Source organism: Carassius carassius, chromosome 32 (genome assembly GCF_963082965.1).
Source record: "Carassius carassius chromosome 32, fCarCar2.1, whole genome shotgun sequence".
Classification (NCBI taxonomy): Eukaryota; Metazoa; Chordata; class Actinopteri; order Cypriniformes; family Cyprinidae; genus Carassius; species Carassius carassius.
This window is the reverse complement of record NC_081786.1, coordinates 15119881-15134920: the sequence shown is the minus strand read 5'-3', so window position 1 is coordinate 15134920 and position 15040 is coordinate 15119881. Positions and strand designations below refer to the sequence as shown.

General features: G+C 38.9%; 1 protein-coding gene across 1 annotated transcript in view; it reads left to right on the top strand.

Moving 5' to 3' along the window:
* The window catches only part of sptbn5 (spectrin, beta, non-erythrocytic 5), a 32121-nt gene extending 17424 nt beyond the window's left edge, over positions 1-14697 (top strand). The window contains exons 34-71 of the mRNA XM_059520483.1: positions 976-1155; positions 1285-1488; positions 1594-1743; positions 1940-2044; positions 2148-2339; positions 2439-2591; positions 2701-2892; positions 3013-3108; positions 3224-3342; positions 3455-3569; positions 3723-3836; positions 4117-4238; positions 4382-4544; positions 4767-4955; positions 5053-5130; positions 5262-5434; positions 6038-6128; positions 6251-6397; positions 6508-6645; positions 6867-7123; positions 7495-7681; positions 7801-8013; positions 8096-8292; positions 8491-8695; positions 8920-9096; positions 9212-9367; positions 9475-9692; positions 9776-9965; positions 10249-10425; positions 10522-10629; positions 10802-11533; positions 11606-11671; positions 11815-11898; positions 12108-12199; positions 12297-12410; positions 13438-13541; positions 13637-13744; positions 13985-14697. Of these exons, the coding sequence (XP_059376466.1) occupies positions 976-1155; positions 1285-1488; positions 1594-1743; positions 1940-2044; positions 2148-2339; positions 2439-2591; positions 2701-2892; positions 3013-3108; positions 3224-3342; positions 3455-3569; positions 3723-3836; positions 4117-4238; positions 4382-4544; positions 4767-4955; positions 5053-5130; positions 5262-5434; positions 6038-6128; positions 6251-6397; positions 6508-6645; positions 6867-7123; positions 7495-7681; positions 7801-8013; positions 8096-8292; positions 8491-8695; positions 8920-9096; positions 9212-9367; positions 9475-9692; positions 9776-9965; positions 10249-10425; positions 10522-10629; positions 10802-11533; positions 11606-11671; positions 11815-11898; positions 12108-12199; positions 12297-12410; positions 13438-13541; positions 13637-13744; positions 13985-14130 (6252 nt within the window). The 3' untranslated portion in view covers positions 14131-14697. The remainder of the gene's footprint in view (positions 1-975; positions 1156-1284; positions 1489-1593; positions 1744-1939; positions 2045-2147; positions 2340-2438; positions 2592-2700; positions 2893-3012; positions 3109-3223; positions 3343-3454; positions 3570-3722; positions 3837-4116; positions 4239-4381; positions 4545-4766; positions 4956-5052; positions 5131-5261; positions 5435-6037; positions 6129-6250; positions 6398-6507; positions 6646-6866; positions 7124-7494; positions 7682-7800; positions 8014-8095; positions 8293-8490; positions 8696-8919; positions 9097-9211; positions 9368-9474; positions 9693-9775; positions 9966-10248; positions 10426-10521; positions 10630-10801; positions 11534-11605; positions 11672-11814; positions 11899-12107; positions 12200-12296; positions 12411-13437; positions 13542-13636; positions 13745-13984) is intronic.
* Positions 14698-15040: the final 343 nt, after the last annotated feature.

Sequence of the window (15040 nt, the reverse complement as noted above, 5' to 3'; positions counted from 1 at the left end):
CATTGGTGAAATGGCTATTTGAATTTACAGTATACTGACACCTAGTGGGTGGCATGGATGCTTTTGTGCAAAGGGAAAAATTATTAAGTTATTGTTTCATACTAATACAACTATCCACTACCATTTCGACAAACTTATTTTTGCATTAGAATTATTATATAAATATTTATATAGCCCTATATAGGCTATAGTTTTTGAGGAACAGGGGACTTGTGGTGAAAATTAATCCCTTAAATAACGACATAAAGGGTGTGAATAATAAGTGATGACTCGGTTATGTCTCTTTGAGCTCGCCTCACTCGGATTTCTGCTTGTAAGTGATGGATTTTTATTTATTTTGCTGGTTCAGTTTGTATCTGTAAGGGTTTGATAGATATTTTCCTTATCTTGCCTATTTCTCTGTCTGTGGTGTGAAGTGCTGGAAAACGATTTACCTGACTCCATTGTCCAAAATACTGAAATACTATAATTGACAAATTCTTCGGCACAAATGATAATTTCCCCCGTGTTTTTCCCACTCCTATATCTGCTCCTATGAGTTTGTGTCTTTTTTTCGCGCCTTGACCTTGAACCTTTTCCCGCCCTGTCGTCTGATTGGTCGACAGCATATGAGAGCTTACGTAATTTAGTTATAACTTTCAAGGTGGTTCTAAAACACACACACAAAAAAAAATATTACAACAAGATAAACAAAACAACTATACAAAACATGTACATACACAAATATACAAAACTAAAGACATCCTCAATCATTCCCGGTACCCAAAGCAGGATTACACAACAATCAACATCATACATAAGCATAATCAATATAAGAAAACTTAAAAACATACATGTTATTTTAAGATAAGAAGAGAGAGATAACCTTAACAAAAAAAGGGTTTAAGAAACAATTGCTGCAGCAAAAAAAGTTAATAAATACATAATTTACAAGCTCGTTCTCAGGCTGTTCAAACTTTTTGATTTCTTTCATAGCTGCAGGAGCTGTTGGACGGAACTGATGCCATTCTGGACATGTGCTCTCCTGAGCTGAGAGTGGGGTTGCAGGAGCTGCAGCAGGAGGTGGTGGAGAGCTGGGAAAGTCTCCGAATGCACATGGAGCAGAGGGAGGAGGAGCTGCGGTCAGCTAAGGACCACTACATGTTCCTAAACACAGTACGCAACACCCAGTTCATAGTACTTTGACATACGTTAAAGATTTTAAACTCCTTTTGATTTGTTGGAAAATTCCAAAATATTGGTTGAAACTCATTTTGAATACATTTATATTGCTTTGATCTGCAGGCACAGGACTACTCCCTCTGGTGCTCGCAGGTGCTGAGTGGGATGAAGGCAGAGGAATCCATCCGAGATGTTGCCACCTGCGATTTGCAGTTGTTTCAGCACCAGCAGCTATGGGCTGAGATCGTGGCACGTGAGGAGACATATGCTCAGGCTGAATCCATGGGCCAGGACCTGCTAGAGCATGACACATCTAATCCTAAAGAGGTGGGAAACTCAAATATGTCTGATTTAAACTACAACTAAATTGACATAAATATAAACTCTAAATACATAAAAAATATGTGTTTAAACATCCTGTGTTGCCATAAGATCCAGGAGAAACTGAAAGCTCTGCAAGAAGAGAAAGAGAAGCTTTCTGATAACTGGCAGTCCAAGCAGAAACGGCTGGAGAGCACTTATCTGGAGCAGGTGTTTTACAGAGACACTGAGTACATGGAAAAGATCACTAATTCCCAAGAGGTTAGTGCTCCTATAAACTACCAGGAGTCACTTTGAGTTACATTTCAGCATGTATGAAATATCTGGTCGGGTGACCGCTTAATATAAATATACATATAGTATCACATGCATTTCAGTTCACAAGCATTTCAGAATCAAGTTTGTAGTTAGACATTTATTCAGACTGTTAATGCTAGCAACATCTGTTTCTTTGAAGATCCAGTTGAAGAACAGTGGTTTGGGAACAACAGTGGATGATGTAGAAACTTTAATCAAACGCCATGAAGCCTTTGAAAAACTTCTTCATTCTCAGGAAGACAAGGTGGGTTGGTCTTCAGCCTACAGTATGGCCTGAAGTATCAAACACATTACACATTACATTTTCAGATTAAGTATAGATGAATGAATCTTATCATGTCATGTAGATGGTGGCTCTTCAGGAGTCAGCAGAACGCTTAAGGACAGAAGGTTTGAACCGAGAAAAAAGCAGCAACATTAAGAACAAACTGAAAGCTCTCCAGGAGAGAAGGGAGCACATTAAAGATCTGTCGGATAAACGCAGAGAGGATCTTGAGATCTCAAAGCTTCTCTGTATTTTCAACCGAGATGTGTCAGAGGTACATTACCGGTACTTGTAATTTTCAGCCCTGGTGATCTTAAACAAAGTGAAACAAACAAATTAATTGGTTGCTTTGTGATATTCATGTGTATTTTAGCAAGAGGAATGGATCACAGACCGTATGAATAAAACACAAGACTCCAAAATAGACATGAGCGATCTTCAGACTAAAATGAAGATATTGCAGAAGCATCAGGCGTTTGAAGCAGAGATTCTGGCCCATGGAAATATCATTGAATCTGTCCAGCAGGTAAGTCGCTGTACCCAAGTCACAAGTTGACTCAGTAGTCAGTTAGAGATAATCCTATATTTATACCTATAAATATATTTAACATAGTTTGTCACATACTTATCAAAAGGCTGGAAATGAGCTTGTGACCATGCGTCACCCAAAATCGAAGGAGATAAAGCAGACCGTCTCTGCGCTGATCTCTCATTGGGAAGATCTGAAGCAAGCGGTTGCAGCCCGTGGAAAACTTCTTGAGGATAACCGTGATTTTCTTGAGTTCCTGCAGAAAGTGGAACAGGTTGAAGTGTGGATTAGACAGAAGGTAAATAAATGAGGCCATTCCATAACAAAATGCTGAAAACATGCCTTGATATAAAGTGCTGGTATAGCCTACCCTGAATTAATGCTTGGCTTCACTGACCTCGGTTTCTTTTCTGTGTAGGAAGTGATGATAAATGTTGGCGATGTTGGGGAGGATTATGAACATGGTCAGCAGCTGCTAAAAAGGCTCAGTGAATTCAGAGGCTCAGTTTCTGGAGTAAGTCTGGTGTTCGGAAAATATGAACCTTACAAAGAAAATCTACATTTTGTAGGTTTTGTAACAGCGGTATACAACATATTGCCTGGTGCGGTAACATTCTTTCACCCCTTAGGATGTGACTGTTGATGATGCTCACATCAAGACAATCGACACTCTGGCAGCCCGGCTAGAGAGACAGAACTGTGATGAGCTGGCGACTGTGAGAAAGCGTAGGCAGCAGCTAAATGAACGGTACATCCTCCTTTCAACTGAGATCCAATGTTCATTTAAGAAAATACACTCATCCTCTGTTATATCTGGCATATTGTTGTTTGCTTTGACCTTCTTGTCACTTTCCCAACAGATGGAGTAATTTTTATGGCAATCTGAGCAGCTATAAACGGAAGCTGGAGGCAGCGCTAGAGATCCACGCCTTGATTCGAGAGTTAGAAGAAGTCCGGGACAGAGCTGGAGAGAAGGTGAGAGAAAATTGTATAGCTGTCAGATTACATGGCTTTGAACATAATTTGTGAGAAAACTGAAATTCATTTAAAAAAAATATAACTATATTTTAAATATATTCCTAATGCCATAAGCTGAATTACATATTTGATTGAATTTTTCGGTTACAGATGCTGTTGCTCCAGGGACAGGGCTGTGGAGTGGATGTGGAGAGTGTGGAAAACCTTATTCGCAGGCATGAGGAGATGGAGAGGGAGACCAGAGTCATTCAAGAGAGAGGCACTGTGAGTAGACTGGACAGCTGTTAAACTAAGAGAACACATTCATCCATATTAATCATTGCACTTTGGGTAGCACTTCCTATACAGTATCTATTGTGCGTGCTGGCTGTGTGGTTAAAAGCTTTTTAGAAAAACTCAGCACCTTCCAGTTTAGTAACTGCTGTTTGTACAAAAGCCTTTAAATAAAGCATTCATGGTGTATTATGTGCTGTAGAGTGAGGGTTTGTGAAACTCACTAAAGAAGGGTTACAAAGAACATAATTGCTTCAATTTGTAAAACCAGGCCCTGGAGAAGGAGACTAAAGATCGGTTAAGGAGACACTGTGATCTGGCTGACAAACTTAGAAAGAAGCAGGAAGAGGTCAACATTGCCTTAGTGAAGCTAGAAAAGGAAATCAAACGAAGGTATGCAACCATTAGTTGCTATATTCGTAATTTATTGTAATAATTATAATAACAATATTATGTTTAAATATTGTAACATGGTGAAATGTATTTAAAATATACATTAAATGAGAAAATTATTTGAATATATTTTGTTTTGGTAGGAAGGAACGATTGCAAGAGTCTCATCAGCTGCAGCTGTTTAAAGCTAACCAGCGCCTCCTGTTGGACTGGACCCTGAAGCAGAGTGCTGAGATGGTGAAGAAAGGCCTGCCTAAGAATAAGACCGAAGCTGAGAGTTTCATACTAGATCACCAGAACTGGAAGGTATTGAAATGTATATACATTATTAAATTATGTAGCTGTTTTGCTGTTGTTTTGTATGTTCTTATCTTCTTCTGTCACAAAATACAATGCTAAAATGAATTCATTTACAGTGACTTATAATACAGTGAATTATACAGTAATTTATAATGTTTTACATACGATGATGTACTGTAATGTTATATGATACCAGACATGTTTTATATCAACATTTAATGATTGCAGGCTGAGATTGATGCTCGCAGTGAACGTATCGATTCGGTTAAGAGTTTTGGACAAAATCTTGTGAAGTCCGGACACAGCGACTCAGCAGAAATTCAAGAAGCCCTACGCAAGATGGAGGACACCAAAACAAAGCTTTCTCAAGCTTGGGAGGACCGAAAGAAAACTCTAGATCAAGCTCTGAAGCTCCAGGTGACTTAAGATAACAGCAGGTGGTTTTGCTTCATTGAGGTTCTGTTTATTCTGTGAGGTGTTGTGTGACGCATAATGAGATATCGATTGGTTGCAGATATTCCTGGGCTATGCTGACCAGACTGAGAGCTGGATGAGTAACAGGGAGGCTTTCTTGATCAATGAAGATCTTGGGGTAAGCGATCAATTTCTTTGACCTCATTTAAAAGGCAGAGTAACATTTCACTAGAAAACAAAATGCCCTTGGTTGTTGCCTCTGTAACTTTGAAAATGGATGCAGAAAGGTGTTTCACACTGTCATTGCAGGGTTCAGTGTCAGAAGTGGAGGCTCTTCAGAGGAAGCACGCTCTGTTTGAGAACTCTCTAGAAGCTCAGATGGAGCAGGTGGCAGAGGTTGACAGATACGCTCAGCAGCTCATACAGGCACAGCACTATGACTCTGATAACATCAAGAAGAAGATTCAAGCTATTCTGCTCAGGTATGCAGTGAGCCAAGAAAACCCACTTAAGACATATCATAAATTACATATTACATATACATATCTTTATATGTAATTTTATAATTAATTCTGATGTCTGAAACATTGATGAAGTGTACTGACAAGTGTGCTGACAAGCATTTATGGTGAACTAAAATATACTTTAGCATCATTTCTATTGTATATTATGTATTTATATATATATTTGTAATTACACATTTTCAATGATGAAGCTTCGATTTAGTACATTTAAAATATAACTTTAAATATAATATTAAATAACTGAGTACAGTTAAAATATTAAGTACTTTGCATATGCCTAAGTCACCATCATAATAAGTTTACTTTAAAACATGACAAAAGATTGTTAAAACATAATTATTAAAAATATACTTTCATTTGGCATCATCAAGAAGTGCAACTTTTATTTATCATATTATTACAAAATGGCCTTTTATTGCATCAATTTATTATCTGAAAGTACAAACGTACTTTTAAGTTTTGAAGTACACTTCAAGTGCACATTCAATACAATAAAGCACACTTCTTTTTCACAAAGGTCTATAGATCAGAAATATTAAAAGTAAAATTCCTTTCCTAAAGGAAGGACAAAATACTGGAAATGAGCAAAGCCAGACGAAAAGCATTGGAAGAATCTTTACAGCTGCAGAAATTCCTGGAAGGAAGCTATGAGGTGTGTGAAGTAAACAGCTCCTGCTAAATGTGAAACATAAAGAGATGACACTGACCTATTGTACGCAGTTTGATTTTACACATCAATAGCTCTTTTACAAAGTCAGTTTCTCTTTTGTACAGGTTTCTTCATGGTTGAATGAGAAGAACTCTGTGGCTGTTGATGAGAGCTGGAGAGATCCTATTAACCTGCAGGCTAAGCTACTAAAACACCAGAGCTTTGAGGCAGAGATACTGGCCAACCGCAACAGAGTGCAGACACTCATAAATGTATGGCATTGAACTCTTAAAGAATGTCTGAATATCTCTTCATCTTTTTGTATGCGTGTAATTCAGACTTAAAGGAGCATCCACTGCTAAAACATGAATTGTTTCCTCAGGAGGGTGATAATATGCTAGCTTCCAGTCATCCTGCTAAAGGCAAGATAAAACCACGAATAAAGGATGTTGATGATAGCTGGGACCAGCTTTTAAGCAACTGCAAGGAAAAGAAGTTACGTCTTCTGCAAGCATATCAGGTACAGCATGCTAAAACTCAAGCTCCAAGCATAAGAGTGCACAATGAAAACGATTTTTTCCTGAATATTCATGATATTACGTAGAGGTGCTGCTTACACATTGTTCCCTGACAATGAATAATAGATACACCAACATATCTTCATGACTTTCAGACAAAGCTGATTCAGATTTACTAATGCTGGTCTGAAATATCATCTTGAATAACTTGGTTTTCCTGTAGGCGTTGCAGTTCCAGCGCTCTTTGGATGATATTGAGGAGTGGCTTGGGACAGTAGAGATTGAAATGGCGAATAAGGACTACGGTAATGACCTGGCCTCAGTTAGCAGGCTGCTTAAGGCCCTGCAGGGTCTGGAGGAAATGGTAGATGCACACATGGAGAAAGTCCAGGGGCTGGTGGACACAGCCAAAGCCTTCAGCTCGCAAGGCAACTTCCTTGCAGAAAATATACAGCAGAGGGTTTGGGAGGTGGTTAACAGGTACATTTTCGTACAGCCCCAATTTCATTCTACTGTAGAAAGTTAGTTGAGTCCTTCACATGGATTTGAATGACGTTTAAATGTGGTAGAAGTCCACAGTCCAAATCCTGTGGTCACGAAAACTGATAATGAAGAAAGTAAATGATTTGATAAGCTCTTATGTACGTGGATTATTTGATAAGAGCTATACTGACGTTCCAAGATTAAACTTTAATGTGCATAAGCTTTGAAATGTCAGTCAAATGATCTAAAACGCCACATAATAGCTGTGTCATACTAAATGTAATTCCATAGCATGTGGTATTATGTTTTTTTTTTCATCTGATTGACAGACTGAGTGGAAAACACTGATGTTGAATCATTTCTCTCAGGTATAATGGGCTGGCTGAGCCGCTTCAGGCCCGCAGGGAAACTCTGGAGTCATGGCAGCTGCTGTTCCAGTTCTACAGGGACTTAGAGGATGAGCTGCTGTGGATTCAGGACAAGCTGCAGGCCACAGCCACAAAAGACTGGGGCACCTCCCTGCAGAGTATACAAGCCATAGTCAAAAAACATCTGGTTAGTCTGGTCCAGGAATACTTACTGTATGCATGTTTAAACTGATGTTTTGCTTTGTTACAAGACTCGTCAGCAAGCACAAAGAGCCATTCCTGATAAGCTTATATCTTTTCCTATAGATTATGATGCAGGAAATTGAGAGCCGAATGCCTCTAATAATGGCTGTGCAGGAGGCAGGACAAAACCTGGTGCGAGGACGACACTTTGCATCACGTGAGATCAGTGAAAAACTAGCCGAGTTAAAGAAGAACTTTGACACTTTGAAAAAAGAGTCAGCGAATAAAGATCGCCTGCTTCAACAAGCACTGAGAATCCAGAACTTTCTCTCAGAGGTGTGTTACCCGTTCACACTGTAATTTGATTCATATACATATTATTTAATCTGATGTCTGACGTCTCTTCACAATGACCCAGGTTTCCCAACTGGAGCAATGGATGGAGGAGCAGAGGCCTGTATTAGAGTCCAAGGACTATGGAAAGAGTGAGGAGGCCACTGAAGCGTTCCTCAGGAAACTAGACACAGTTGACCTGGAGCTGGAAAGCCAGCGTGGAAAAGTAGAAGCACTCCTGAAAACTGGCTCTGACCTAGAAAAGACCCAACATCCCAACAGGTGCAGTTATCGGGTCATGATAGCGTTGATTAATTGAGCTAATTGCTAATTGAATCTAATTATTCCATCCTTGCTGAATAAAGGTATTAATTTCTTTAAAAAATATATAAAAACCTTACCAACCCCAAATTTGAATGGTAGCTTTGAATTTGAAAACTTCAAATAATGCTGTTTTGAATTTATAATGTGTCTTTGCAGTCATTTAGTGAGTAAGAGCCTTGAAGATATGCATGGTGGATTTGAGACACTACTGCAGCTGTCTGCTCAACGTCGCACAGAGTTGGAGAATCAGTACAGTCTCTATGTATTTGAGAGAGAAGCCAAAGACCTTCAGAACTGGCTGCTTTCTCGCAAAACCACAGCAGAGTCTGATGACTTTGGTCAAGATCTGGAAGGGGTGGAGGTAAGATTGGCTCAAAAATAGAGAGTAGAAACACTATACAGTTTTATGATTAATATGTTCTTGTTGATTTTGGAATAGAAGTCATACTATATTCATATACAGTAACTCTATCATGGTAACTTATAAAAAGATACTTAGCACTTGTCAGGTTTTACAATCTTCTTAGCTGTAAGAACTATTTTAATCATCAAAATTGTTTTTAAATCAACTTGTGCTCTTGTTAGGCACTGCAGAAGAAGTTTGAGGATTTTGCAGAAGAGGTCGGCACTCTGGGCCAGAATAAGCTGAGTACAGTCCAAAAGCTGAAGCAGACGGTGCAGTCATCAGAGGCACAGCAGAAAGAGAGAGATCTACTCAAGCTCTGGGAGGATTTAAATAAGGCCATAAAAGCAAGAGCAGAGGTAATATTAAAAATATACAACAACTGGGACTCTTCTAAGGCAGCTCATTGTTTCTATTTGAAGTGATACTGCAAATTGAGCCACTTCTTAGAGTTAAAAGGAAATGTTTTGACAGAACCTGCGTTCCGCTCGAGAGGTTCACCAGTTTGACCATGACTTGGATGAGCTTAGGAGCTGGATGAATGAGAAAGAGGTGACTCTGGACTCTGAGGAGCAGGAATACGACCTGCTCAGTGTCCAAGCTCTCATCCGCCAACATGAAGGCTTGGAGGTACCCAATATTCATACGCACCTGTTGATAGCAGCCAATGTTCAACTGAAAACATTTCAGCTACCACAGGTGGATTTTTAAAATAGTATAACCATCTGTTTCATCAGAGAGACCTTGCAGTGATAGAAGAAGACGTGTCTCGTCGAAAAGAGGAAGGCAAAGCTCTGGTCCGCAAGTGTCCTCGAGTGAGGGACAGTTTGAGCGAGAGGCTGCAGGAGGTGGAGGAGATCTGGAGGAGCCTGCTGGAAAAGGCCAACCAGCGCAGACAAAGACTCCAACAGGCAGAGGCTGTTCAGAGATATCTGACTGAATGGAGAGAGCTGATGTATGCAATGTTTTCTCTCTCTCTCTCGCTGTTTTCCATGTGTTGTTCTGCTGTTTACATTGATGTTGTTGATTGTGTCTTAGGGGCTGGCTTAAGGAGACACTGTCTCTAGTGACAGGGGAGGGGGTTGGAGGTGAGGTTAAAGACCTGGAGCAGCTCATTAAAAGACACAAAGAGTACCGCACACAGATTGACAGGCAATTAGACAAATCAGAAATGGTTAAAAATGAAGGGAGACGTCTGATGGAAGAGGGGAACTTCATGAGTCACGAGGTATGACAGTCACGCCTAAAGGCTGGAATACAATACACATCGTTTGCCCTGATTTTCAGTCAGGACGAGTTGGCGCTAGTTTCACCAGTCCATGTGCACATTTCAGGGGGTTCAGATTTAATTTGAAAGTCTGAGATGCTTTAAAAAACGTATTAGTTAACAACGAAACCTGATTCACATGTACAGTATTCACTGTGAACTTACTTATAAGAGCATTATGTTGGTCAAAGCAGATTACAATAAACCTGTAAAAATGATGTGAAATCACTATATGTATGTGCAGCTGGAGGACCGTCTAGCTGAGCTTCAGGACCTGGAAGTGCGAGTGCTGGAAGCATGGGCCGAAAGGAGAGATCAATATCAGGAAGACCTTGAACTGCAGCAGCTGCAGAGAGAGCTGGAGCAGGCAGAGCACTGGCTCAACAACTATGAGAGCGCGCTCAAAGCAGAGGAATATGGGGTGGGAAGATTTTGGGAAAAATGTTTACATATATGTAGGCAGCTTTAGCTTCAAAAACGGCTTCATCAAATCTAACTGTACTGAATGTGTGGACAGGACTCCGTTTCAGATGTTTTAGAGTTGATGAAGAAGCAGGAGGATCTGGAGGCCATGATTCAAGCTCAGAGTGAGAGATTTAACACCCTTCAAGCCAAAAGAATACAGGTAAAAGTATAAAATAGCTCACTCATACCATCATTACTCTCGATTTTTAACTGCATATTTGCATCACTTCTTGCAAAAGTGTTTCAAAAACAGAACTAAGGATACAAACATCCACATTTATCAGATTTGATTCACCTTTTTTAATTCCTCTGCTCTTTCTTTGGTGTCTCAGAGGGAAAAGAAAATCAAAGAAATTCAGAGCGGTGGCAGTAGTGACAAGCCCGTTCATGTAACTTCCCTAAAGCGAAAGCCATCTGAGAAACCAGCTTTGCCCCCACGTCCCTCGCTGACCAGTCCTGTCCTAAGGAACAGCGATGGCATGACTGATAACTCATCCACACCCTCCCGAGTCCCTACAGCCAGGTCTGCCATCCCGCCGAGAAGCAGCAGCGGTAAAAATGAATCCTCTGTGGTGTCAAGAGTGGCATCAGGCCTCAGGAGAAACAGCAGCAGCGACAGTGATACCATAACTGCCCCCGAAAAACCATCCACCTCTGTTCTAGACAGCCCAGAATCATCCTCAGAAATTTCCAGAGTTGATTACAAACCCCATTATTTACACAATGCCCCCAAGATTGACCATACCACATCTGAAGATGAGGTCGATACTTTGAGACAGAACGAACCCTCCATCGATGTCATTACTAAACCAAAGATCATTCCTAGACGTCTGAAACCATCAACCTCGGATAAAGAAATACTGAGTCCCCCTACGTCAAAACCCCCTGAGCCACCCACCAAAGATGAAGACATGGTGGACAGCCAAACCTCAGAGGATAAAAGCCTTCTTTCATCCACCCCAGCAGAAAAACCTCAGTCATCTCCTCCATCTTCCCTTTCAGAGGCAGAAGTACAATCATCCACTTCTTACGAATCTCCAATAGGGACGACTGTTGTCACCAAGGTATATGCTATTTAAGTGCCTTGCTTTTTAGATTCCACCATTTTTTGGTCTATAATTTGTGTACTTTTCTAGATCAGAGCAGGACGTGCCAAAATAGAGGGTACCTTGGAGATTAAACTGAAGCAAGGAGGAAATAAAGTAAGCTTTCCAACCAACACCAATGGTGATATTGATTAAAAAGCTTTCTCTGACATCCTTAGCTCCACTTCTTTGTTTATAGTGTGGTTTTGTTTCTGTAAGAGCCCTTAATGGTGTAACATTGATCTGTTGGTTTGGATCAGGGCTTGGATCACTGGGAAACAGTCTATGCACTACTGGAAGAGGAGACACTCTATCTGTTTAAAGACCAAGATGCCGCCAGTGAGGTATGGGTCTACACACACATGGTCTCACACACACTTGGCTAGACACGCCAGTGAAGGAATGTTTATTGTTAATTAACTATATATCCAGACCATGCATCTGTGAGTCCACCACATGATGACAATAATTATATCACTTCAAGAAGATGTTTTTGTGGTCGACTTTGTGGACTCTGATTATTTTCCACTTTAATTCATGTCATTTGATGCAGAACTCTACACGCTGGCCACCGATCACATTGGCTGAAGCAGTCTGTAAAGACAATCCGTACTACAGGAGAAAAGAGAACACGTTCAAAATCATGTGAGTTATGATTCACACCACCTGCCATTGTGAAAGGATCATCTGCTCACGTGTCAGATGAAAACAAATCTATAATCTGTTTGACTCTCTGGTTTAGGTTGAGCGATGGCAGTCACTATCTGTTTGCCGCCTCTTCTCAAGAAGAAAAGCAAAAGTGGTTGGAGGAGCTTCAGAGCTGCACAAATTCAACGGTGTCCTCAGAAAGTCCTGGGTAAAATTATATAGACAACAATAATGTTGTAAATATATATATACATATATAAATATATAAATATATATATAGATACATAAACATACTACCATTCAAAAGTGTGCAGTCTGTAAGATTTTTTAATGTTTATGAAAGATGCCTCTAATGCTTACCAGCTTTGTGGCAATTTATTTGATCATTACAGTAGAATGTACATATTGTGAAATATCACTACAATTTAAAAGAATTTAAATAATTACAGTATGTCTATAATCCATAATAAAGTAATGTATAATCCAGTTTTCAGTGTCACATGATCCTAATCAACATTGTCTGATTTTCTGCTTAACAAACATTTCTTTTCAGGATGCTTTGATTTGAAATACAAATCTTTTATAATATTTCAAATATCTTTACTGTCACTTTAAGTATATAAGTGTATGTGAAGTATTAATTCTATTAATAACAAAAAAAAAAAAAAACTGTACTAACCCTGCTATGAACAGTGGTGTTCATATTATCAAAACTGCTTTTCTGCTTATTTATTTTTTTATTTTATTTTCGGGGGTGGGTGTGATGCAACCAATGTATATGAACCTTAAAAAAAAAAAAAAAAACACAGGAAATGACATTGTAAAGGGGTTTTGCAAGCCCCCATAGCGGTATGTCAAGGTCAGTAAATTACTTATGAAATAATATTACCTTTTTATGACAAGGCAAGGTTACCTCAGATTGTAAAATGTCTCATGATTTTAACCCAAAGATTTAATATTTAAGTCATTGAGTCAATGAGTCATTATTTGATTGAGATTGCATATTCTTAAAAGTGTAAGGAAAATATAAACACTTTTATTAGCTGGACATTATTAATTCTTTAAACTGAAACTTTTATTGACTTCTTGGTTTTTCACTTAAATAATTCTTTGTTCCTCTATCATGTAATTTGTGTTGACCCATTTACATATTATCAGTTGCTGAATAAATCAGATTACTGGACAACTCGGTTTTCTCACATGCTCATATGATTGTCATGTTTGTCCCCACACAGAATGAACACAGAAGCAAGTAGAGAAAGCACAGAGCAGTGTGAGTCTGTGCCAGCCGACACATCTGACACACAAGATTCCACCACAAAGTCGAACCAGGAAAAGGGTGAGAGAACAAACAGAGCCCGAGTACTTCTGTGCGTTTATGTGTGCCAATGTGTGTGCTTCTGCTTAACACTTACTGTGGATTTGTATTAACAGAAGACTCCACAGAGAGCTGTGAGACAGAGAGAGAGCCACCACCTAAACCTCCCCACACTTATTACAACAAACACCGCTATCCTGAAGGAGGAGAGAGCCAAGACTCAGGTGAGACCCCATACCTGCTATGAGTCCTGCATCTCAAAGTGTGGCTGAAGGGGAATTGGTCTGTAGTATCAAGGCTTGGACTGTGATCATAAATTACTTTCAAATGCAACGAGGTGGTCAATCAAAATGAAAATGTATTTTTATTGTGATGGATAAAGCTTTATTTATCTTATAGATGGTCACTGGTTTGTCTGAATCATCATAAAAAAATACAAATAAAAAACTTTTTTTTCTCTTCAGTAAGTGTGACCCAAAGTGTAAGAAGTCTACAGGGGAACCAACCCCCACCATTCGCCCCACCTCCTCCACCACAAAACCAGGCTGAGAATGGAGCCAAGGACAAGTCCAAAAACAGGAGCACCTTTATGAAATTTTTCAAAAAATGATTTTTACATCACAGATTGACCTTCTCTGCCTTGAAGTGGCAGTAGTTGAACATTTACTTCTTTTAAAGGCTATTTATATTTGAATCTAATATTATACATTATTGTTATTATTTGATAGAATCCATATTTGGTAGAATCAATAACTTTTTTGTGATTACAGATGTGCAATGATCGCTCATAAATAATTGTTTGTGTGTATAGAATTCCAAGATATATTCTAAATAAATGTTTCACAAATAATGTTAAATGTTAAAATGCAAATGTTAAAAACTAAAATCCATCAGATCAGGGTTTTTTTTTTTTTCATAAATGAATATATATATATATATATTTGTTATATGAATAATAATAATGTGCTCGCTTCTGATTGTATTAAATTTCAAGATTCTAGTGCTGATGAAAATGTATGCTATGTAGGGTGGGTTGAAAAGTGGGTAAAATGGAACAAAAGGTTGCATGATTATTACCATTTAAACCCGAGTAAACAATCAAATATTACTGTCATTAATAATTGCTGTATGTGTCTTTGTTATAAAATAAATAAGAACAAAAAGCAAGCTAAAACAGTGCTTACTGTATTCACAGGTCTACAATTATTACATTATCTAAAAAAAAAAAAAACGAAATCTAATAGCATTATCTGTGCTCCATAATTAAGTTATCAAAAACCTTTGGTCCCACTTTTGCATATCGTAACCTATATACAATCAGATCATATAAATAATTTGATAGTGTTGTAGGGCTTTCCTCGTAATAGCCCAATTATGCTGTTAGTTACCTACCACATGATGGCGCTACAGACTATGAAAAAACATTGTTCTCCGTCTTTGAGAATATCTACTCCACATAAAGCCACCGTGTTCAAGTTTCTAAACATTTGATCATATTAGGGATAATTCAGAAACAAATT